Genomic DNA, 27001 nt, shown 5'->3' with positions numbered 1-27001 from the left:
GCTTTACAGGAAAAAAGGCCCCTTCCTGCTCCTATGCCTTAAAGAATAGCTTGATCTGCAAACATTAGCAAGTGATGCCTTACATGATAAGAAAGTACCTCATATTCATTAATGTCCTCAGGAAAAATTACTAATAAAGGCCCATGAGTGGGCCTTTAATAAAGTTGGGAAGTCACACTTCTGATTATCTCTGATTATCCAGAGTGGAATGATCAGAAACAGATGTAAACTATAAAAAGGGAAGGAGTCTTCACTCAGTGTATAAACTGGTAGAAGCTAACACCACAAGATGGGTTTTTTTACATCATTTCCCAACAATGACCAGACACATTCATAGAATATAAATTTATCAATTATTATAGTTATGCTATCTAAACAGATTCAGCAAATATCTGAAACAAATGAGACAGGAGAGCTATTTTCTTGAAGTTGTACTTAGGAGTTTTGAAATTTAGGAGACTGTTGCTAGAAGCAAGATACTGACTTAAATAGACAGACCCTTGTCTGACTCAACACAACACTAATGTTCTTTGGGGTAAAATAACATGTGGACTATGAGGATCAGGTAAGTAATGGGAGGAAATCTTAAAACTTCTGTGTGATTATTATGTCCTTCTCAAAAGATAAATAGGAAAGATTCATGTTACCAACAATTCCAGCGAATGGTCTTACATTTTCTGGCTGTCCTACTGAGAAGCTACTGGTGCTGTTACTTTTATTTGATTCAAATGTTTCCTTTAAAGATTGCCAGGCTTTGTTAGGGAGTTTTAACAGCTTTAATAAACATATTTTCTAAGTTATGAATTCATATATTGAGATCTTGCATACTCTTCCATCTAGCTTCAGATCTATTTTCTTACCGGAAAACTGTGTTTAAGCAATTTACTGTGTCTGTTTTTGTTTGTTTGATTTCTAGGCAGGATCCTGGTCCATTAACCACTTCAGGTAAGAGGGAATCCAACCAGTCTTGTGTGGAGTGGTAGTGGTTAGGAGTTATTCAGTCTTGTATTTTTGCCAATTCTGAAGCTACAGCTTGTACAGGAATCATTCAAAATAAAAGAAGATCAATTTACTATTTTGTTCAGTGTATACATTTTCTCTTGGCAATCAATAGCCCCTTTTGGAAGGGAGAAGTTGTTTCAATTGAGAAATGGTAAGTAAACTTAGCTTCCATCATTGCCTACCATCTTTTACCAGGATGGTAGAACTTTGCATGCAATTCAGTGCACATTTAACTTATTATATTATTATTATTATTATTATTATTATTATTTCTACTGCATTGTGATTTAAAAATGGGAGTAACAGTCTCAAGATCTCCATCCACATCCTAATAGGCACACCAGAGCTATTCAGAGCTAATCTCTGTCTTAAGCCACAGGATATAATATATATCTGATTTTCACAATGGCAGCTTGTTTTTGAAAGTAGAACTATCAGGGCAATATCCCATTCGGGCAGAATGATATAAAATAGAAATTAAGCCAATTTGAAATTAGCTGGTATATCTATATTTTCTTTTCTCCAGAAATCTGATCTATGACCTGCAAAGGGTAGAATAGATTGATACCAGTAACAGAATGTTCCGAATAGGTAATAGACAACAATCGCTACAATATGTTGGGAGAAAAAAGGGCATTTAATTGGTTTTATTTGTTTATTTCACATATTTCTATACTCTCCAACTTCCAGGCCTGTTAAGTCTGTTATATAAATTATCCATCCATTATCTTAAATGTAGAAGGCAAATTCATTTCATGAAACCTACAAAACCTCTAGTAGTAAATAACTCTAATATTCCCATCTTAATAAGAAATTAGGGTCTGGATTGCTACTCCTAGTCTCCAGTTTATGCAGCTGGAAATCAGATGGCATCACTGCTGTATTCACATAGAAAGTTCCAGATGCCAATGCTGAATGGCCCATCCTAATGCTAAGAAAATGGGATGCTGTTCTTCATTCAATGTTGAAATCATTCAGTGACATGAAGGCAGAAATTGATGCAGAGTGGCATTCAAAAAATTTTGCATTCATTAACTGAAAAAATATTCCTTCTTGATCGTTTTTTTGCTTGATTTACTGCTGTCCGGACAGCATATTCAAATACCTGTTGAACTCCTCGATTGGTGAGGGCTGAGCATTCCACATAACCCTTAGCTCTGATGTCCTTGGCCAGTCGTTTGCCATGCACTGGGCTGATACAGGCTGCGCTATGAGGACCTGTATCCCTTTGGTCAGTCTGGGTAGCCACCACTAAAATTGGGATTCGAGGCAAGTGGGTTCTGACCTCTGTCACCCACTTGTTCCTTAAGCTTAGGAATGAGCTGTGATTGGCCACCGAATAGCACATTAATACCACATCAGCCTGTTGATAGGAAAGAGGACGAATGCTTTTGAAAGAGTCGCTGCCAGCAGTATCCCAAAGGCCTAAACTAATCTGGATGCCATCCAGGAAAACATCAACTCCTGTGTTTTCATAAACAGTTGGCCTGTAAGCATCCGGAAATGTCTCCGAAATAAAGCGCAGCAGCAGGGCTGTTTTCCCCACAGCAGCATCGCCCACCAGAACACATTTGACAGAATCCAACATTTCCTCACAGTTTGCTCCTTCTCAAATGGAATTTGCAGAGACTATTCCTGGGGGATGGGGGTTTCTCCTGGGAATGCTACTCAGAAAGAACCCATCTAGGTTGCTACGGTGACTTGTGACATTTCTCTCAAAAAATCAAAATGTCTTGCTGTCTTTCCCCACAATTCCACAATTCACTGAGTCAAAGGAGTTTCCTAGAATGGAAAGAGAATACAGTTAGCATTTTGGTTGCAAATCATTATATCCCCATTCCATTCCTCTTAATTTTTGCATAAATCCATACAGCAATATTGTTGTTCATTAATATATTACCCTTCTTCAAGGAGCCCATGGTGGTGTACATCTTATATTACTATATAATAGGTTAAAAGAGCTAATTTCTTTAATACTAATGCTAAATACTCAGGAATCAAAATGAAAACATACAAGCCCAAACCAATTAACAACCGACTATCTGACACCTAGAGCAGTGTAATCTAATAATTAAGACTAAGGCTAGGAAGGTTAGATTCAGGTCCACAGTCAGCAGTGGAAGCCTACTAGGGGATATCTCAACCCAGCCTGCCTTGCAAGATTGTTTTTCTGAAGAACCTTATATTATATGCTCTTTTGAACTCCTTTGAGGAGAAGGAGAGTATAAATCTGGCAAATTAGAATACAACTACCAACCAAAATTGTATTAACCTCCATAAAAAATTGAATGGCAAGCTTCAGGTGCTGACAACAGGACAACAGAAATACCTCCTGGTGAACCTGTGCGCAGTTGTTTAGATGGTGAAATAGTGACCGGACCAATATCACCCAATAAAGCTTGTGACTGAAAACTGAAGATGAGTTTATCTGATCCATGTCCAACACTATCTACTATGCCACATTAGGTAAAGGTAAAGGTTTCCCTTGACATTAAGTCAAGTTGTATCCGACTCTAGGGGGCAGTGCTCATCTCCGTTTCAAAGCCGAAGAGCCGGCGTTTGTCCTTAGACACTTCCGTGGTCATGTGGCCGGCATGACTAAACGGAATGCCGTTACCTGCCTGCCAAAGCGGTACCTATTAATCTACTTTATCTTTTGCTTATTTGCAGAGTGAGCCAGACCGTCTTCCATTATCTCAGTCATGCTTCTAATGAGGAAAAATCTATACCTATTGCTTGAATAACAGCAGCACAGCAAACTGGCATTCCTCTGCTAGAGATTGGTTCTGCCTGAGATCCGAGAAACTGCATGCAGTGAAAGCAGTTTACAGTAGAAGCGCAGCAGGAGCAACGAATGCTGCCTCCATGAACCCACCAGCTTTATTTTCCATTGTTCCCCAGTGTCTGTTCATTGTGGCTAAGAATGGGGCCCCTCATTGTTAAGCAAGCTGCTTCCCTTCTCTTGATTAAAGTGTCTTAAAATTCAGATAAAATCAAACATACAAGCAAAACCACAGAGGAACTCAACTGTCGACTAAAGTAGAAACAGCTTGTTACGGACACAATTGTACCACTTCGTAAATAATAATAGTTGTCTCCATTTTGTGACTGCTGGTAAACTCTCTTCCCCAAGATTCGTTAACCAAACCTACCTTACTCTGCAGTATATTTCATACAATGGATAGTCCTTAAACACAGTTTGTCTTCCTCAGTCATTTGCTCAACTTGTACACCATTTGCTATTTTGCTTTCTAATCTTTCATCAGATTTTAAACCTGGGCGTGTACATATTAGTTGCTTGAGTGTCATACAGCACCAGTTGGATTTAGCATAGCATTATTCTGTTAACGTCAGTGGGAGGAGGTTGAACCTAACCTAAGGTACAATTGTCTTATTTTGTGTTCTTTCATAAGGCCAAGCTGAGAAAAATAAGCAAAACCTTCAGCTCAAATTCATTTTGTTTTCTCCATTCAACTAATGAAGTAAGTAGCTTCTTACCTAGAGTTCTTGGTCCCAATACGATGCCACTGAAATTTTTTTGTTCTTTTGCTGCTCTTCCTTTTGAGACAGATTTTAAACATCTCTTAGACAGCGTCCAATCTACCTGTGACTTCTTCTGTTTGACGGTATTTATGAGGTAATCTTTGCAACAGAAGACGTTTCCTGGTTCATGAGAAATACATGCAACACAAATGGTTCAGAATACTTTGAAAAGGTCCTGCCCATCCAGATACTTTCACTCCTCAAAGCTTTTCCTACGTGGCAACTCTGTTAATAGTTTGCATCTCACCAGAGCAGAATTAGAGAATTGGTGGCTTTTAATATCAGGCAAATGACTTGGAGCAAATTTAATTGCAGAGTACTTCCCCATTTGTGACTGATTTGTAATTTTTAATGTAACAGAAGGAGGAAAATGTGAAAAAAACTAGATAATTATGTGTATTTAATTAACTGAATTAAAAATAAACACAGAATGAAATTCAGTTTGGTGTTTGTCCTAGCCATGTCCACTTCTTTTTTCTTACTCTGATCTTTAAGAAGTGCCTCTCATAGGACTCAATAGCCAAGTGCTCCTCTGTGTCTGAAATAGTTGGAGTGGGTGTCCTTTTTAAAAGATTTTTAGTTGTTTTAAAATAACTAGAAATTGAACCGAAATAAAGGAAAATGCAACTAAAGAAAAAAACTAAACTAAAAAAGGACAAAAACATATACTGTGTATGTGTGTGTGTATATATATATAAAACAGCTCATGTTTTTAACACATAATTAAACCTTGATGATGGAATAACAATAATATTGGGCAGTCTTTCCATTGTGTCGCTAGAGAGCCAATCCTTAAGTGGACTGTAGTTTGGGATGACGCTATTTACTCATAACAATTCTACAATACGTGTTCCATAAATCCAGAGTTCTTTGTAGATTGATACATTCAAAATTATCAGTATCTAATTTGACATCACATCATTTCTTCCAAAAATCATATGAACACATATATATGTATATTCAACCAAATGAGGTGAGCAAGCCCATATCTAATGGGTAAGTGTCCCTTCCATTATTTTGTGTTTATGCTTCCAGCATCATTCTCCAATATCTCCAATAAACATGCTTATGTTGAATTAATCTCAAATACATAAGAAATATACTTAATGCTTTTTAAGATTTGTTTTAACCATTGATTTGTTAAATATGGGGCATTCCAACTCTATTTGAAAATTCATGCAAATAACCAATACTTACCTTAGCAACACTCCTTAACTGTCTCTTAAAAATACTGTAGATTTGGAATAGTCCCAGATACTGTTCATTGCTAATTCAGGAGTTAGTATCTTTCAGAGCTAATTTGGGAGTTTTAGATGCTGCGGTCCCATTGTGCTCAGATGCTTTGACTGAATTATTGCCATTTCATAGTTTTAAACAAGCCAAATACCTCAGATGATGAAAACTTGACTGTCAGTAAGCTGATCCAACATATCAATGCCCTTATTAGCTTTTGAACACAGAGAAAGGCTCTAATTGCAATTTTTGAATTGGAATTATTCCACAGGTTACAGTCTATCATGACAATAAAGGTCAAAATTTAAGTATGCTTTACAGTGAATAATGCTGGAAATACAACTGAATTTTGACTAAAAAAACAATCCCCTGCCAAGATTCCAGAGATTCATATCATCGAGATCTACTTGTACTCATGATTGTTGAACTCGATCACTGAATTCCATAAAGAAATACAAATCAAAATGTATGCCCACTGATAAAGCTGAACATCAGGAAAAATAAAACTCCTAGTATCATACAAAAGCCATAGTTTAGATAAAATCTGGAGAGTTAGTCCTTATTGTAAAAATGTAATAATTGAGTATGCCCCCAAATAGTTGTGCACTCTAGCCAGAGCTTATTGAAGACTGAGAAAGTGAAAGTAATAAGTACGATGGTGAAATTAGGTTATCCAAGTCAGACTTCAATCAGAAACTTCTAGTCCCAACTTTCTGGGAACAGGATGTATAGTACTGAACAGTGGTAGGGAAAGAACAGCATCTGGGAGAAAAGACTAGTATCTCTGCATTTAGCTTCATATACAAGTGGGAAGAAAGTGAAAAGAGAAACTAAGACTGATGAAGAAAACAGGAAAAGGAGGCTTCTAGTGAAGAAACTCAACAGCTACTCATCCAGAAACAGTTCTGGCCAATGTAACTCTCGGCCATCATCTGTTGCCATCTTTGATTAGTGGCTGCTGACCTTGTTAACTGTAAACTACCCATTGTGTCTTACTCTGAATATGAGTGTTGGTGTTACCAGCTCTTACTAGCTTATTAATATCTTTGTTAATCTTTCCTTGCCCACAGCCACCTCTCAAAAGTGCTGAGAGCCTACACAACCCCATTCACTTTGCTAGTTAATATTTTTAATATAGTAGCTAGACTATAGGAAGTACATGGGTGTGAAGACATCATTCGGAGCTGCTGTTATTTAACAAGAAGAAAAATTGTCCTTATATTGCCTTTCCTTGAATATAGTGCTCATAAGGGAAATCTTTCAGATGCTTGCTTTTGTACCTTGTAATCTCTCAATAGTTATTGAAATTCCAGTTTTTAGTTGCTTCTTGACATGACTACGCATTTCATATAAGCAAGCAGATCATCAGCCCTCCCAGGTAAAGCAGACAGGAAACACAACAAGATGAGTTAATTCTACTTTATTGAAAGGCGACATTAACAGAATGTTGCAAGTCTGAAGGACAGATCTCCCGCCTTTGCTATTTACCGAGTAATTAGGGCGGGCCCTTTCTAAGTTTTTTCTTTGTCCATCATTATGTTGCAGACTTCTTTCTCTTTTATCTGATTGTTTCCTAAGCAGCATCTCCACCCTACCCCACCCCCGCCATCTTCCAAGGCCACCCTCACATTCCATCACACAGATACGCAGTTTTGTGTAGCCCCTTTTTAGGTCAAAGGTCCAGCCTGTCTAAGAGCTTTCACCCATAACTGAGTTAAAGTGCTATCCACTTACTCTTCACTTGGCAGAAAACAACCCTGCCATGAAATTAACTTTATCCATTGCCTATCCTTACCCTGGCTTCTCCTGCCCCTGTTTCAAGTCCCTACCCTCACCTGGTTTCCTTCCAAGATAACGCCTGGCAAAGTCTCATAGATTTTATACATCTTCACCGTGTCTTTGGATAGTGTTCGAAGAAGGGAAATAACACAGCTAACAACTTAAGGCTGCCTCAGCCATGGGTGGTGGATGAGAAGAAGGCAATATCATGGGGACAAAGGGGAAAACATTTTCCTCCAGGGCATGGTTATGTGGGATTAATTGCAGGTGAAAGACATAATTTTGGACTACCTGAATTCTGCTGTAACCACTAAGACTTCTTGATTCTGTTCCATTTTAACTCATTTATTTTTTTCCACAAACAAAACCTTTCTCTGACAAACTGCAACCACTTTTCTGACATTCCAGCTGGAGTTTCCCTACTGCTGTTCCAAAAGGAGCCACTGCATCATACTTTCTGCTGAACAGTCACACAGAGGAAGATACCACACATAGTCATAATCTTAATATATATCAATATTTTAGAAATTCAGTTTTATAATAAAACATAGTTGCTGCAATAGCCCAAGACATTGTGGCTTGAAACAATGGTGCACATACTGGTAACCCTTGAGTATTGCTGTGCAGTGTCTGTGGGGCTACTGAGCACAGTCCAGAAATGTAAGTTGTTGTATAGTGAAGCAGCCAGATTGGTTTCCAGGATGACTAAAGAGGTAATCTTATTTACACATTTGGGATTATTTGCATGCCACTTCTTACAATTTGGGCATACAAATATACTCTGATACTTAAAACTTTTAAGAGCATTTCAACAAGGCCAGCATAGTTAAAGCAATGGTATTCCCCGTAGTAACATATGGCTGTGACAGCTGGACCATAAGGAAGGCTGAGCGAAGGAAGATCGATGCTTTTGAACTGTGGTGTTGGAGGAAAATTCTGAGAGTGCCTTGGACTGCAAGAAGATCAAACCAGTCCATCCTCCAGGAAATAAAGCCAGACTGCTCACTTGAGGGAATGATATTAAAGGCAAAACTGAAATACTTTGGCCACATCATGAGAAGACAGGACACCCTGGAGAAGATGCTGATGCTAGGGAGAGTGGAGGGCAAAAGGAAGAGGGGCCGACCAAGGGCAAAGTGGATGGATGATATTCTAGAGGTGACAGACTCGTCCCTGGGGGAGCTGGGGGTGTTGACGACCGACAGGAAGCTCTGGCGTGGGCTGGTCCATAAAGTCACAAAGAGTCGGAAGTGACTGAATGAATAAACAACAACTTAAAACATTACAACTGTTCTTTTATGCTTCTAGATGAAATAGGAAATGCTGGTCATGGCATGTAAATCCCTTAACAAAATCTTATCAAGGCCTGTTAATACCTAAGAAAGCATCTTGTGCACAATCCCTTGCTCATGAAGGTCATCAAAGGAAGTCCAGTTGCTGTTCTGATTGGTTTTGTGGCAGTTCAGGGTTGAGTGCCTCCTTAGCTGCACATAAGGAAAGTCTTTCCTGATGAGATAGGACTAACATCTTTAAGTCTCCGTAAACGTGCTCGTGGTGATCTCTTTCTGGAATAATTTTTAAAGTCAAATTCAAAATGGGCCACTTTATTAGCCTTGCTATTCAAGCCTAAAGAATGGAAAGCACTCGGTAACTACTCCACTGTGTAACTAATTTTCATATGCCCTACCCATCTAATTATCACCCAATCATCTTACTAAGTGCAATACACTCAATCATCTTACTAAGTATAATAAAAATTATACCCATGGTATCTTTATGTAAAGTTGAAGGAATGTATAGCTGAAGAAAAGATCTTGGCAGTGGAACAAGCTTGCTGTAGGTTGGGGTTTTCAATTTTTGACCAAGGCATTATCCTTCAGCATTTGGCAGAAAAATACTTTAGTTGCTCCCATCAGAGCATAGCCTTTTCCTCTACTGACTATCTTTTAGTGTGCTTATTTGTAATGCTTCATGAGGATACCTTACACAAGTCAAATGTGATCTTAAAGGTGCCCTCATACTCCAGATTCCCATACCAAAAAAAAAAAAAATCAAGATGGTACCATTCCTTTCCTCCTATTTAACTTCTGTGTTAATGGAGCTGTACAGGCCCTCTCTAAACATGATTTTTATCCTCTTCTGCTAAATCACAGATTAATTTCTACACTTCTATATGCTGACAGCACAACTATTCTTTCTTTGACTGAAATCAGCCTCCACTCCTCCCTCTGGGCGTTAGCTGAAAACCAAATGCTACTGAGGGCTTGGAGATAAATTACCACACAATGAAGGTGTTCCTCTTTATTAAGAGATGCCAATATAAGTGGGAAATCAATGGTTTTCAAATTGAGCAGGTAAAGGTATCCAAATATTTAGGTATTCTTCTGCATCCTATGCTTTCTGGACACACCAAATTCATGAGGTCACACCTGGTTGCAAACACACAATACCCACACAACTTTATCAAAAAGTGCCTGACCACTCAGCCTACTACAGCACAACCAACACCAGCTATGAAAAGGACAACACCGCCACACATCAGAAACATCTCAGAAGCTACCAACAGACTGGTACAACCACACGGCATCACTGAAGTATCCGAACCAACCAAAGCCCTCCAGAACATCTTAAGCAAACCGAAAGAATCAGTAGCCCAAGAAGGAAAAACAAGAATTATCTACAACATACAGTGTAAGGCCACTAACAGCTGCTATGTAGGGCGGACAGGCAGAAGACTAGCAGAGCGCATCCATGAACACTAACTAGCAGTCAGAAAACATCATGAAAACTTCTTAATCTCATAACACGTGGATAGATTTAACCACAGTTTCAACTGGGAAATTGTGAGCATCCTAGACCAAGCCAAATCCAAAAACTCTAGAGATTTCCTAGAAGCCTGGCTTGGTTGTATGGCAACCAAGTCCTGGAAGCTTGGCATTCAGACAAATCAGCCATCAATAGACACATAGAGATAAACCACATTTACACACCATTCAAAAGAGACAGTAAAACTAAAAAGGAAACAACAAGACCAGAACACCTCCTTGCCAGCAATCAACATCCAGATAAGCAAGGATTAACACAATCAAGTAGTACACAATACCCTAATCAAGGAACTATTAACTCAGTGAATCAATCAAGCAGTAAACAACAGCCTAATCAAGGAACTGCCAAGGAGAGAACAACACCCCCACCAACACAAGCAGGGCAAGCCCCATTCCCTTCTTGCACTGAAGATGTTGCCTAGCTGGGCAATGAAATGTCTGCAAGAAAAAACCAGGCTCAGAGAGCACCAAGGACTCCACAGCAAACACAATTATTAGATTTGATAGCTGAGTTTTTTATTATCCAGTGCCTATCACAGCATTTACCCTAATATATCCAATTTGAAGCCACTTTTTTTAGAACTTTATTGAAAGATCTTTGCTCTACTCCAAAAGCCCATCCCCAAGTCCGGCCCTGCACGTACCGCAGACGCCATAGGGGTTGCTATATAAACTGGAATATCCAGTTTAGGATATTCCTCTAAAGCAACTCCAGTGAAAATCTGATGCCTGAAACATTGACTTGAAAGCCTTTTTGGGGTGAGGTGCTGGCTCAGCTAACTTTTTGGTAAGTGTATTTCCATGTGGAACAAAAAAAAAAAATTACCGAAGACCTTTCCTTTTGTGGGCTTTGTGTTCCATTCTTAAATTTGTTTGATCTTGACAGAACAATCCAGGCATTAAACTGAGAGACCTTGATCTCACTATGCAAAGTGATAGATTTAAAATTTCCAGCTATTATCTCAAGGACCTCTTTCATAGCCCTTTTGAGACCCCCGGGTGTCTTTACAGCATTGCTTCTCCCACTCACAAAAGAGTACTCATGCTAGCAAGACTTAGTGCTTTACCTTCAGTGTTGATGGAGCGAAGACATACTAACATTCCCAATGCAGAGCACTTCTGTATTTGCTCAGATGCTGCCATTGAATCAGCAGAACAGGTCTTATTCCATTGACTCCTTTGCTCCTTTCACCAGCTGCATGAGTTGGTCAGAAATGGAAACCACCTTTTTAAAAAGATTTTTCACTTGGAACGTCCAAGAATGTAGCATTTGGTTCATTTCTATTGCCATCAGATGCTATTGGGCCTGATCACCACTCAGTTGGAAAACTGGGTTGTTTTCCGATTTAGGCATTGTTTTATTGATAGTTTTATTGTTTTTCCTTTTTGATCTTAAGCACTACATCTGTAAAACGTCCATGTTGTTTTCTTGGCCACTGTATAGCAATGTTTAAGAAGGTCCTAAAAGCAAATTTCTGTGACTAGGCTCTTAGCTGTGGTTCTAATTGTTTTTAATGACTTTAGCTGTTTTAATTGCTTTCATCTGCTCTTTTAGCTTAAAAATGTATTAACTGTTTTGCTTGTAGCTTTTGAATATCTATATATCTATGTATTTGTGTGTGTGTGTGTCTGTGTGTGTGTGTATGGACACAGACAAATTATAGGCACTATAGAAATAACATAATAAATCAGCTTATTAGAAGAAAGTTCCAATTTAAAGATACTAATGAGTTTTTCACTTATAGGCCAAAAATTTGGAATTTGACTAAATACTAAAGCAAGTGTACTCCCATGCCTTCAAATTTATTGCATCCACTGCAATTGACAACTGATCCTTTAAATATCTGTTGAGGAATCCAATAGACCCAAAAGAGTTTTTTTTAATGAATTAACTTCATTTTAGATCATAATGTTTAATGTTTCTTAAAACATTAGGTTATTGATTTTGTAATATGAGAAACTCTAGTGCTTCATTCCAAATTTCTTTTACATTGTCCATATTTTTTAATAAAATGTTTGAATTGTCAGTAAAACCAAATTGTTTCCTTAGTTTCTAAACACTTTTTCTAATACATTCAGAACTATAAAGGGTTCTGAGGGTGTCAATGCATTTGGTCCAAACAAAGGACATAGCAAATGTTGTTGCTGAACGTATTACAGTCAGCTGTTTTTGGCAAGTTCTTTTTGTAACTTCAAAAGTTTAAAATTAGAATTAATAATGAGCTGATTATGGATAAATATCTGATTTTCCGTTCATGCTTTCCAACAAAAGACTCCCCCCCCCCAACTTTTAAAATAAGGATTATTTCAAAGGATCAGTATTGAATTTCCTGCCCAGTGTTTTCCAAATGTCTGCCCATTTTTAATGATGGAAATAGATTAATTAATTCAGCGTACTTGGCCACCCGCTTGCCAAGCAACTCTAGGCTGCTAGCAAGGCTTAAAACATCACAATATGAAGAAAACAATAACATGATAAAAGTATCCTGTGTCAGGAACAAAAAGCAGACCTCATATAATGACAAGTGGCTTATCGATTAAGCACGCTCAATGCCTTGGGAGAGAATCAGGTCTTCAGGGCTTTCTTAAAAGTTGGCAGCATCAGAGCCATTAGGATCTTGAGGGGGATTCTGTTCTATAGGGTAAGTGGTGCAACAGAGAAGGCCCACTTCCTGAGTCCATCAGATGCAGCAGATCAAAGCATGTCAACCCTGTTGGATTGAACAGTTCCTACTAAGCATCAAGCTCTTCTCAAGATTTCAAAGCTGCTAAATGATAGCTGTTCAGATTGGCTCATTACATTACATAATCCACATAATTTTTGTTCAAGTACAATAGAGAGGTTAGTAAATATGTCCAGCAATATAACTGAAAATCAGGGAAATTAAATATTCCCATTTTTCATATTAAAAATCATAACTTTGGAGAGAAAAGTCTTGGGAAGTTGACAGTTCCATAAAAGTGTAATTATTAATTTGTCAATGTGTTTAAAATGTCTAAGTGGAAATAACATAGATATCCCTCTTGAAATCTTAGAATGTGTAGTGGTAATACTCATTTCATAATATTTATTCTTCCCCATAGACTCATAAACATTTTCAACCATCTATTAATATCACCATTAATCTGTGTCATACAATTTGCAGTATTCAGATCCATCAGAATGGATATTTTCATGGCAAATAATACGCACACTATATAAAGATACCAGTTTGAGGGTGAGATATACTGTAGCTGGGCATCTCTCAGACACCATGATAACCAGCAAGGGGTTAAACAAGGGTGAGTTCTGGCCTCATTACTCTAATTATTAGATCAACACGATGGCTAGTATTAACAAGGGACATTTTCATCCCCCCAAACTCGACAGAAGACATATATCTATACTGCTTTCTATTATCACAAACACCAATAGGCCTCAAAAGGGCCATGGGAGTTTTCGCCCACTTCTGTAAAGAACTTCCATTACAGATCAATTATGAAAAAACTAAGGTCGTGTTTTGCAACAGATTTTTAAAAAATTGTATTGGACTCTTGAAGGACATAAAATAAAGCAGGTCCCTAGTTTCAAATACTTCGGCTTTGCGCTACACCACTCTAGGAACCATCATACGCATACTGCTCAGGTTGCTTCAAATGCCCAGAGGAGCTCAGCAGCTATTCTTTCTTCTTCCCCAGAGGCGTCCAATATATACCAGCTGCCCTGAAGCTTTTTGAAGCCAAGACATTATCCCAGTTGTTATACCCAGCCCAATTAAACCCAGGAATTATCAGAACTTGGAAAGTGTGCAGTCAAAATTCCTAAAAAATCTATTCCAAGTGGCAAGTTGTTTGCTCAATGCTGCCCTACAGCTGGAGGCAGGACTTAACAAAAGTCGAAACAAGGGCATGGCTAGGTGCGTTTCAGTATTGGCTAAAGGTTCATTGCCAACCTCAAGGTCTGACCCAGCTAACATTAATCAATAAATATGATTCTTCCTGGAAACTCCAAACTGAGATAGATGATAGACAGATAGATAGATAGATAGATAGATAGATAGATAGATAGATAGATAGATAGATAGACAGACAGACAGACAGACAGACAGACAGACAGACAGACAGACAGACAGACATAAATTAGGTTTTTAAAGGGAGATATTCATGCCTGTTGGACACAATCATGCAATGGTGGTGCTTAAGCCGCAGATCCTTGATACAGAATTACGGTCAGAATATAGAAAACCCTCACTGAGATTCCGATAGGAGAGAGTATCTGTAGCTCAGGGCTGAACTGTGGCCCTTGGTGCTCTCTGAGCTTGGTGGTTTGCTTGCAGATGTTTCTTTACACAACTAGGTACAATTGGGCCATAGCAATACACACTTCAACGCAGCAAATAATTCCTGGACCAATTTACAAACAATTAATTTTGGCGAGTATTTCCATAACTACGGTTCAAATATTATGCCATCAACAGAGCTGAGAGAAAATTTCAAAGAATTCCATATGCGGAAAGGCTCTGCCCTTGTAAAGATGGTAATATTAAACCACAAACTCATATTCTGTAATATCTTTTCTATCGAGACATACGCAAAAAGCTCCTAATGCCTCTTCTAACTCCATTTCCAGGGTGGACTGAAGAATTTTATGTGCAATTTTTACTAGCAGATAAGGACCCCAAGGCAATTCTTGCCGTTGCAAAATTTGTTTTTGTAGCTTGTAAAACTCATATATTGCTGATAGCAAAATACTACTAGCAGGATTGTATATTTTTTATCTTGTATGCTTTATTTTATTGTGTGTATTCTATTTTGTAGCTCTACTCTAGGTTTTATTTAGTAAGTTTTATTTAGGTTGGGTCATGGAGCTGTAATAAAGGATTTGATCTGATATTTTTGTGGGAATATTTATCCCAAGGTATTAAATGGAATTTGAGCAAAAGACAACAGCACTTTTTCACATATTTCAAAAGAAACCTTACTGCCTCTTGGAGAGGAGACTGTTTTGTGGCAGAAAATACTTTCAGGACAGCAGCTTTTATTCTAACTATTAATTTCTTATCAACCCAAGTACTGACATGGCAGGGCGAGCCAAGATGTTTGGCCTCAGAGATAAAGCTTATTGTATATTTATTTCATTTACATCCTGCAGCCTGCCCCTCTTCCCCCACAACTATACATTTGATCTTAATAACGATATTTGAAGCCATGTTTTGCCTCCTCCAGGGACTGAACAGAGAGACCCTATGTATTATTACTGGCAGAGGAACAGAGTCTTTCATATCAACTGAGGCCAGCAGTCTATTTGGAAGGCCAGAGAGTGACACACATGGCACTTATATTCTGTTCTTCAGCATCTCACCACCATTCTTCAGACAATGTGATGATGAGACTGCTGGGAAGCCACACATTCTCCAAGGCTGTGGAGCCAATAATGATAGCAAAAGTGAAGTAACAAGCCCAGTGCTTAGAAAAGCAGCCCAACCTTTTGTATTTTACTTAGGAGTAAGTCTTACTATGAACAGCGAGGCTTATTCCTACGAAGGCATGCAGTGGATTGTAACTTTAGCCACAATAGTTCCCAATTAAATTAATAGACTAGGATCTCTCTTTGATAGGGATGTACAGTTCTGAAGTACAAATAACAGCATTATTTATACATGCACGCAATTGATCTACCCTCACAATACTCATGGACTCTAGGTGGCATATAATGGCAATAGGGATATAGTTGTTGGGATGGTGATTTGCACTATTATTTCAATGGAGGTTGAAGCTCTGGGACTAACATTTTTGGATACATTATTGTTAATCAACCTTGTTTAGTCTCCAAAGCTGAGCAGGGTCAACCTGCCCCTCACAAGAAAGGAAGACCAGCTGGAAATTCTAAGGCGGCAGGCTTAACTGGTATGTTGGAAAAAGGAGGGGGAAGAAGGGAATGGCAATCCATTTTTATAACAGTGCCAAGATAACAGTGTGGGTGCAGTTACAGGGGGTTGAATTACCTTTGAGGGCATCTTGACCTTAATTTGATAGTAGGTGTTTGTTGAGTGTGTTATTGCTTTAAATGCATTTTTAACGATAGGGAAAAACTGTAGGGTATAATGCAACATATTTATATCCTGCCTTTCAGCACTGGTTCACAAAGCAGCTAAAAAAAAAATCAATGATACAAGGATCTGAATGATCAAGATTTGCTGTGTATTCACTGTGCATTTTTTGTAACAGAAAGAAAATACAGAGGAAAAGGCAAAATGGCTGAACAATATTTATATTTAAGAATATTGTTTTTATGGTATTTTAATCTGTATTTGTTTTATTTATTTGTTTGTTTCTTTGTTTATTTTCTATCCCACATTTATTATTTTCATCATAGTTCGATTGTAAACCACCCAGAGTCACTCTTTGAATGAGATGGGCAGTGACGAAATTCCAAATATAAATAAATAAATATAAAATAAAATAAAATAAAATATCATTGAATTGGTACAGTAATGGAACCAGGAGTTCTAAAAGCAACTTCAGTTAAGTAGCAAATAGCAAACCCTTTGTAACAGAAGATTAATAACCAAATTAATTTCCAGAATATCTGTGAAAAACAGTCCAATGTTGCTCAATAAAATAACTAGAAAGCCTGTCAACCTGTCTGAAATAAAAGCATACAAAAAGAAAGCACTATGGCAAAGACTGGATAAAGAACCTGTGAGCAGTTTTTCTGCATGAAGTTTTGTATTTCCTTCAGTGTTCAATAATTTAAGAATCAGGAAGACCTTTCTCTTTAAGGCTATCTTTGAAAAACCAATAAATTGCTCAAAGCCTTATGTATATTAACATACATGATTTGATCATATTTGGTTTTGGCTTCATTTTGGAAAAATATTGTAACATAACAATAATACAGGTGGGGTAGAAAATAAACAAGTATATAAGTAGATGACAGGGTAAATGTTTTCAAGTCAATGATATTTTTAATTATGTTCCAAAATTATGGAATCTAACTGTTTTTGAAGAGTATCCATTATATTGAGCATGGGGGACAGCCAAGTGGTGATGTCACCAGGCCTGGGGCTCCCAGGGAACCGGAGACATGCTTAGATGGCTCCATTGCTGAGTTAGTTATCCTTGTTCTCTCTTGCCTAGGGTTTGTATATATTTTTTTACCATATTTATCTTTTATATGGATGTTTATATTTTTTATACTGATTGCTTATGTAAGTGTTGTTTTCTTCGATTGTTGTAAGCCACTGAGTCGCTTTCCTGTGAAATGGATGGCTATGCAAATTTGATTAATAAATAAATAAATATTGAGAGATGGGCAGAGTACTCTTGCCCTGGACATCAGAGACTGGATTCCAGAAATGTGTAATGTATCCATTTCTGAAAAGGCTGTTTATGAATCAAAAAAGATACACTTGCCATAGATTTTGTAACATTTTACAAGAATAGATGATTTTTATGCACAGTTTGATATATTATTATTTCATAATGAAATGAATCTGTGATATATTTAGGTGACATAATAATTTACTAGCTTAATTTTTAGTGTTCTTTCTCTTATTTGTTTTTCTCTTTGTTTTCTCTTTTTGTTCATTTTGGTATCACGGTTTCATCATTAATTCATCTGTTGGATATAATTTTTCTTTTAATTTATTTTTGTATGCTTGTTTTTGTATTTCTTTTTTTAAAAAATCGCAATTAAAACTACATATAAAGAACCTCCAAAATGCACCATAGAGGAGCAATCGTTTATTTAAGTGGATGGGGTCCAAGCTGCATAGACACGTAATAAAAAGCACCATTAATTTAAATCGAATATCTGTTGGGAGTCAGTGCATCTTAGGCACCACATGTGTCACATACTCTTGAAGCACCCACAGAAGCCTCCTTGACTGTGGGAAGCATAAATCAAATAAATTTGGTCACCACATTTGGAACTTGTTGCAATTTCTGGATTTCCTTCAAAGGCATCCCCACATCAAGCACATTGCAGTGTTTCTAAATGGGAAAGAATGAATGCATAGATAATCCCTATCCAAAAAGGCCACCGTTGATAGATCTCACATGGTTGGAAGTACCATGCAAATTCAGCGTGTAGTGTATTCTTTGGTTGAGAAAGATTTCAGTGTCAGGCTTTAAACAGAATACAATTTCATTTGTTCTTTCTTTAAAATGTGTTTATATATACATATATATATATATATTTTAAGCGGAGTGACACTACTGCTTTCCAGAGATATCACAGATGGATAACCTTCTGCTTTTCCCTGTTACCCTATACAAAGAATAATCAAATGACAGGTTATAAAATTTGGGAAATAGAATCTGGGTCCACTCATGCAAAACAATAGTATACATATTTACTGTATTCAATGTGGATGGTTTTTGATAAGGTGTCTGCCTTGTGTCTAGGGTCACAGTCTTACGTACCCTAACATGAGTGAGTCTCATTGAACAGAATGCTACTTCCAGATAAATATGAAGAACTGCTATTTAAACTACTAAGTAAGTGTTATCCTGCTCAAAATACATGACATGTGGAAAGCTTCCTCCAGCATTCATCACTATTGCACAAGTTTTATGTTGATACTGTTTTGGTTCTGATGAACTGCATTGATTTGCAATGTGGGCTTTTCCACTGGCTTTAATGCGAGCCCATATTGCGTGCAATAAATGCCCCTTACATCCAAACATTTCTAATCGTTTCTAGTCTTCTTGTTTCAACAGTACAGAGTGTTTATCTAATCCTAGATAAGAATGGCCATGCCACAATAATCCCTCATTTGGATTAGCTTGGTAACTCTACAAACTCACCATCTTCCTTGCCTCAATTCAAGACTGAAGCACCCATATCTTGCCTTATCTGTTTTGCAAAACCAACCAGCATCAAACTAGCAAGGAGAACGAAGAGGCAGAAGAATAACGGCAGCCACAATGTCAATCCCCACAACAAGGTCTGGGCTCTACTAAGGGTTACAGGTAGTCCTCACTTACCAACCACCATCACGACCAGCAGTCACTAACAATGCAGTCGTAAAGTGAAATGCAATGTGGCCATGTTGGACTTATGATGGCAGTTCCACTGCAGTCGTTAAGTGAACCCCCGTGGTCATTAAGCCTGACATCACATGACCTCAATTTGCTAATTCCTGCCAGCTTCCCTATTGACTTTGCTTGCGGGAAGTCAGCAGTGAAGCTCACAAATGGCAAACGCATGACTGTGGGAAGTTGCAACCGTTGTAAATGCACACTGGTTGCCAAGTGCCCGAACGGCAATTGTGTGACTGCAGGTAAACTGCGGCGGCTGCAAGTTTGAGGACCAGCTGTAAACCTGGTTTTTCAGTGCCCTAACTGAACACTCATTGAAAGAGGCAGTCAGTAAGCAAGGACTACCTGTACTGCTGCAAAAGACTCCTCGCCCCTTACTACAAAGCCACCTCAAGGTCAAACACACACTTTTTTTTTTTACTACAAAGCCACACTACAAAGACAAATATGCACACACACACACTTTTTTTTCATTCCACTCCCCCAGTGTTTTTTCCACCAGTTCTAGAGGCTCAGATTAGTACGGGAGCAGTGCTGCTGCAGGAGGAGGTTTAACTTGATCCGAATCGCTTCTCGGAATCTATCTGTTCCACTAGAAGAAAATAACCTGCAGATTTCCCCCTGCTTGCTTATATATTTATTCATTCATTGACATTATTTATAAATCCCTTTGCCTAAAATATCTGAAGTTGTTTAGAGTCACATTTCAAAACAATAATAAAACCAAAGTGTTAAACTAGTTAATGTAAAGCATATATTAAAATGGGTGGGAAATGCTAATTAAATTATTTTTTGCCTGTCTGTACCGTTCACTTAGGAAGACCTATGGGTCCCTAGTAGGTACCTAAAATATGTAACAGTAGGTGCACCTTGATGTTAGGATAGAGCAGTGTTTCTCAACCTTGGCAGCTTTAAGATGGGTGGACTTCAACCCCCCAGAATTCCCCAGCCAGCATGCTGGCTGGGGAATTCTGGAAATTGAAGTGCACCCATCTTAAAGCTGCCAAGCTTCCGAAACACTGGGGTAGGGCATTCCAAAGAACAGATGCCGCTAGTGAAAAATGGAAACGATTGCAAGATGACAGTCATCAAATCATGGCACCCACAGTAAGACCTCCTCCTCAGCAGGTTTAAAGCAGCTAAGGCAATCTACTAGGTATTCTAGTCCCACGTTGTTCAGGGTTTTATATGCCAATAACCTTGCCTCCAGCCCAGCAGCAAATGGGAAGCCAGCGCAGTTTGTATCAGCTTCTTGCAGGGCCAGGTAACCCACTCCGCAACTTGGCCACCAGATTCTGCACCAGTTGCAGCTTCTGAATCAGATGTAAAGATAGTCTCCCATAGAAAGTATTACAATAATCAAAGGCTACCAGATCTTGGCTGAAAAATCCAGGTGATGATTAGGTAGCAACTAAAGTATACAGAAAACTCTTCGCTGCCATCTAGTGATTGTCTGGATTTTTTTCCACTCAGATCTGGAACTCCTACTGTAATCCAAATGTGAGGTTATCAATGTATGGACACAAGTAGTTAAGATGTCCCTGTCCCCCTGGATGAGGCTTACACACCAGCCAAAGTTCATCAAAGGCACTCATGGCCACAGAGATCGCTTGATAAAGACTCTAGGAACCTTGTAGAAACTATGTACCTGGTCTCTCAAAATATTAAATACATTGAACAATGAACAAAGGCTTAAGTCCTTTTGCCGTATCTGAATTTGGTTGCAGAGTGTGGTTTCACGTTTGGCCTGTCATGCTAAATTGGTTAGGGTTTTCCACTACGTTCCACTGCTATGTGAGCGTGAAAAGAATTTGAATACTCTCCAAACAGCAGTGGAGAGACCTTCCTAGGCTAATTGCAAACAGCCTGAATACTGAATCCAATACTACCTGCTAAGATTTCCTCCCAGGAATGAGTGGCAGCACATTTGTTCTATTCTAGAGCACAAATCCATAAAGGTGCCATTTCTGATGTCTGAATACTGCTTCTGCTCTGATTAACTAGGTTGCCCGCTTTCCGACTGTGCGCTCATGCATGTCCTTTACCAGGGACTCCAAAATCACACTTCTGCCCCAAAACTGGGTTTCTACTGGATAGAAATCCTGACAATTCCATTTCATTTGGCAATTCCTGGAACATTAGAGACGTGGATGGCACATACTTAAATTAGAAATGCTCATATATTTGTTCTTTGCCTTTGTTAATTTTTACAGTACAGGTGGATGATGAATTTAGTGAGATACAGTATTACTGCAGTGTTATTATTTTATTAAATAATCTTATGAGAGATGATTCTTGAATAGAGCCACCCTGTTCTCTGCTACTGCTGAAGTTGCTACAATTGGAGCAATTTTATTTCATTCTGAAAACGTATGTACAAAATATGTAAAAATTGTCAGGCTGTTTAAATTCATCAGAGGCAATTTAAGAATCTGTGAGTTATGCTCGGGCATATATGACATTTTTTTCATTTCAACATTATAAATATGCAGATCTGTTAGCATCTTCTGTACAATTATAACAAAGCAAATGTTTTTGTAAAAGCAAATATATTTGTATAATAGTTTGTAATGTCAGAAAGGAGGTAACAACTATTCAAGCTGCCATTGTTTCGTAGGTGTTAGTGGAGTTTATCTTAATTTTTTAATTTTAATTTTTGAATATTTAATTTATGGTAAGGAATTTTGCTTGTTAATAGTGACTATGGTTGATCTTTGGCTGTAATAAATACGATCTTTATATAGTTTTTCATTCATTTACAAAATTTATACTCTGCATGTATGTATACATGCTGATATGTACACACACCATTGTTTTTGATATTCCCAAAGAGGGTAGTATAGAATATACCTAGAACCCTAGTATTCATAAACTTAATAGTTGTTCCTGAAGGACCCAAAAGATGGGGCTTAGGAGGTGATGACAAAACTTGCCCAGGTTGACTATGAGTTCAGGTAGTTTTTTTCTTTTTTCTTTTCATTATCCATCAATTCAGCCTAACAAATTTAACTCTGCCTCTTTCATTGCTCCAAACCACCATTTACTGGCAATTTCTCTTTAATCCAGGGTTTCTCAACCAGGGTTCCATGGAACCCTAGGGTTCTATGAGAGGTCACTAGGGGTCCCTGGAAGATCATGATTTATTTAAAAATTTATTTCTAATTTGGGCAACTTCACATTAAAGAGATAAGTTTCATTCTTTATTTTTAGTTTAAGAACACTGTTAATGCATATAATGCATATATACAGGCCTACGTGTGAAACCAATATAATGATTTTGTAACTTCTGGCATATATGTTCAGGGGTTCCCCGAGGCCTGAAAAATATTTCAAGGGTTTCTCCAGGGTCAAAAAGTTGAGAAAGGCTACTTTAATCTCAAGTAAGTGATCATGAACCTTGACTCTTAAGGATAGTGGCTGAAAAAAAGTAGACTTTTTGTGATGCTGAAGACCACAGTAAGTAAATACATAAGTCATAGTCTTTGAAGTCAATAAAGACAAAGGAAGATCTAAGAAACGATCAAAATGGAAATTGCCAGCCTAAAAAACTTGGGAGAAAAGAGCATTGAACTTGAAAGTATATGGAATGTAGAATTGCTTAAATGAACAAGAAAAACAATGATGTGACACCTCAAAGAATGACTGATGGCATTTCTGACTTTATTTTTGATATTAGCAAATTAGAGATCAGGATATGATGTCTAATTTTGAATCCCACTAATTTCAATAGAAGATTCAGTACCTGATTCATCATTTAAATCAATGGAATTTGATTCTAAAAATCTGGACAACTCAATTAAAGATGAGACAGACATTCAAGGTCTAGGCTTTGCTTCTGAGAATTAGTAAAATATTTAATATCTAAAATTCTAAGCTTAGGCTTTAATAATACAACACATGGCACCATGTTAAGTAGAATTATTTCAGTCACTTATAAATATTTTTTAAAAGTAACCCACGAAGATGTTAATGTTACTATTTTGCATGAATTTAAGTCAGATTCACTTCTATTGATTTAACTCTGTATCTTCAATAATGGCCTTGAAGTTTCCTCGATTTCAGGTTTTTTTATACATAGGGAGAGACCCATTTTTTCTGTTTTCTTTGCCCATTTAATCTAAGTTATAGTATTACACTAGGCATCTCCTTTTTCCCTGATTCATTCTTGCAGCTGATGGGGAAACACACAAATTAGATTTTCTTCCTCTAATATTTAAGTTAACTACAAATATTTACTTGGCTACTTTTTTCCTTCATAGTTTATAATTCTGTCTGTATTTTAAATAAGTTTTGAATAAGTTTTATTTTAGAAAAAGAGAAAAAAATCATCTTAGACATGATCTAAGAGGCAATACTTGGAGCGATTCCAATGCTTTCTCTTTGGTAGAATCCAGATGGTGTTGCTCCTCAAAACGGGAGCTATTAGATGGTGTCCATCATGGCTCCATTCTGCCTCCGAGGCTCTTTAACATTTACATTAAACAATTGGGAAAGATTATCAGGAGCTCCGGAGATCTGGAGGTAGATGCTACCAGAATGTGAGTGATGTCAAATCTGTTTCTCAATTACTCCATTGGGAAATGGCATGCTTTCTCATTAATGCTTGTGTGATGTAAATAATGGTTTGGGTGAGGAATAATAAATCGAATCCAAGCAAGGCAGAGTTGCTAATTCTGGGGATGTGAAAAATCTGTCTTGGTTATGGGTTTACACACCCCAAGAAGGAATAGTATGTAGTTCGGGAGTGTTTCTGGATTTGTATTTTTTTCTGATACCTTAGGTTGAAACAGCAGTCAGGATTGCTTTTGTTAGGTCTGGCAGATGAACCCACTTGTGCCTGTTTCTGGGTAAAAAAATCTAAAATCAGTCTATTCAGGGTAATAACCTATGGTTCTGTCTATTCCACATGAAAGTGCCCTTGTATACATAGTTTGAAATTTAGATTATGCAAAATTTGGGAACCAAATCGATCTCTTGGGTAACCTAAAATGTCCATATCATCTCAGTCTTAAAATTACTACATAGACTGCTTATTTCTTTATAAGCAAACATAAAGTTCTTTACTTACACAGATCTAAATAACAGGTCCGCATTACCTGTGAGGACAACCTCTTCTCCCTGATCTCCACTGCTCATTAAGATCAGGAAGTGAGGCATGGCCTTTCTTTGGTAGCCATAGATTCATCTGACAATGACTTAGGATCAACTTTTTTAGTCACTGCCTCTAAGTTTTAGAATGGTCACCCTTCAGAAATATGGGAATAATTTGAAGATCTTGATTACATTATTTTTAGTTAAGCTTCTAAACATATATATCCATACTTGATAAAAATAATTGTTGCATTCTTTGTGTGAATCCCCTGATAGCCTGGACAACTGCCAATTCTGAATTTTTAATGCACAGAAATACCTGAGAAAATATGTTAAAAGAGCTACAGTGCAAGCTTCGTTAAAGGGGAATGTCGCCAGTGGATGATATCATTGACAAGGCTTTCATTTTTGGTCTTGTTTGGAAGGGCATGCAAATCAACATGGGTTATCTTATATATGGGTCCAGGTTAATAACTCTGGGAGAAGGCATTCCATCAGATGTACTGATTCCAAGCTGAGGTTTAAATCAGCGGTTTGAACTAGAACCAGAAAAAGACTTATAGCTACTGTAAATTACATAATGTGTTCATTTCTTCCCAGTTAACAATCTATTAGGAAGTAATCTCTTTCAATGAGTCTGCTGTAAGACTAGATGCAAGACTATAGGCATATGTCTGTCCATTATCCAAATGAAGGAAAGCCACTGAGAATTTCAAATGGAAAAGTAAGATGATAATAGAGATAGTAACATTTTGGCAGAATTACGTCATATCTGGTGGTCAGTACAACTTCATACATGGGTTCAAATAATTGTTGGCCAATGTTTGCTTAAGTTCTAATGTTTCTCGGTGTTTTAAAAGTTTTTACAAAGGCTTATAGCTTATCTAACAGTAATAATAAGTGCACTTTACATTAAAAACATGAATGTAAGGTTTGTTACATCATATGTTATTCCTGTCTGTGACTTTTTTCCTCTGATGGGAATGCCTTCTGATGGAATGCCTTCTCCCAGAGTTATTAACCAGGATCCATATATAAGATAACCCATGTTGATTCTAGCTTTTATAAACCTTTGATGGTCCAAAATAACAGTCTCTTAGCTGTCATCTAGTGTTTGTCCAGATTTGTAACCCAGATATGGTAATGCTACTAGAGGACCTCCCCAGACAATCTGCATGATATCACCTCTCTTCTTTCCTTCAAAGTTTTTGCTCAAAATCTTTTCCTATTTATAAACCAACCAATCCTCTGATCTTTTGGGGGGGGGGGCTGGTTGTTGTGTGCGTCTGCCTTTGTACACAAACTAACATGTTATTCCAGTGGATAAGGAGAACAAATTTCCTGTGTCAAGCAAAGGGTTGGGCTAGATGGTATAAGAGAACTCTCTTGCGCCACACATTCTGTGGTTCTATGATTTCTATCCTCAAGGTCTCCTGCACGTGGAAATAGGTACTGTTTGGTGAGGCTAGCCACCACTGACCCTGAAAATTTATGGGGTGCTGAACTAATAAGAACATCCTTTGCCAAACTGTATTTCTCTCTTATGAGCTTCGGTGCCCTGAACTAACTGTTGGGTGGCATCTCTACTCAAGAGTAATTACAATTAATTGTAAGAAAAACAACTCTGGAACACAGACACGCCTAATCTCTTTCCTGCCCCATTGATTTCTACGGGTGCACTGAAGTTTGTCATTAACTATCCCAATAGCCAGACTAATTTTGAAAGAAGAAAGAAAGAAAGAAAGAAAGAAAGAAAGAAAGAAAGAAAGAAAGAAAGAAAGAAAGAAAGAAAGAAAACTTACCAGTTAGAGGCTGCTAAACAAGATCACTTGCAAACGTTGATAGCAGTGTATTTTCGTGAGAAAGCAATAAAGAAAACACATGGTCTATTTTCTTCTTAATGACAGTGGATGGCTATCTTTAACCTCCAAGAGCAAAGAAACTCCAACGAAGCAAGCTAGTTTTCAAAAAGCACCACTGGAGTTCAGGAGCCTCAACTGCTCTACTAGTCAGAGCAGCAGCAGCTGGTGCAAGAGGAAAAAGAGGTAAGTAAAGGCGTCAGCCTGAGTCAGTTTCCTGGAGCTTCACAGCTCTGCTTGTGTGGATTTCCCGGTGGCTGGTTATGCATGTCTCAGTGTGATCGAGACAATCAGAGCAAGTCTGCCCAGACTTGATGGGGAAGGAAAGGAGGTGACAATGTCATGCCTGTAGCCATTTATTTCCGTACTATCACCTCTTTCCCTCAGACCTTGTTGTTCGTGCTGACATGACATCACCACCTGCTTTGTGCAGGGCCACCCTCTGGCCAGTTGCAAGGCAGAATGAAACAGCTGGATTTAAGCATTGCTGAGGAACAACCCACTGGCGATCCCTTTCCTTTATTTATTTAGTTTCTAACTGCCACTGTGTTCATGAATATCTTTGTGCTGATGTTAATCTGCGGGTTGGGAAAAAGGGGAAATGAGATTTTGGGCCCTCTAGTTCCTGAAAGTCTTATTTGAGAA

The 27001-nt window shown here is 37.9% G+C and overlaps 1 protein-coding gene across 1 annotated transcript; it reads right to left on the bottom strand.

Annotated features, from left to right (window-relative positions):
- Window positions 1-1250: 1250 nt before the first annotated feature.
- RHOH (ras homolog family member H) lies at window positions 1251-26714 on the bottom strand. Its single transcript, XM_063310279.1, has 2 exons — window positions 26300-26714; window positions 1251-2784 (listed from the first exon to the last, which is right to left on the bottom strand). Exon 2 carries the CDS (start codon window positions 2588-2590, stop codon window positions 2015-2017), a length of 576 nt encoding a protein of 191 aa, XP_063166349.1. The 5' UTR covers window positions 2591-2784; window positions 26300-26714; the 3' UTR covers window positions 1251-2014.
- Window positions 26715-27001: the final 287 nt, after the last annotated feature.

This window comes from Candoia aspera, chromosome 8 (genome assembly GCF_035149785.1).
Source record: "Candoia aspera isolate rCanAsp1 chromosome 8, rCanAsp1.hap2, whole genome shotgun sequence".
NCBI classification, from domain to species: domain Eukaryota; kingdom Metazoa; phylum Chordata; class Lepidosauria; order Squamata; family Boidae; genus Candoia; species Candoia aspera.
The sequence above is the reverse complement of the archived record's forward strand: the minus strand, read 5'-3'. Positions and strand labels throughout refer to the sequence as shown.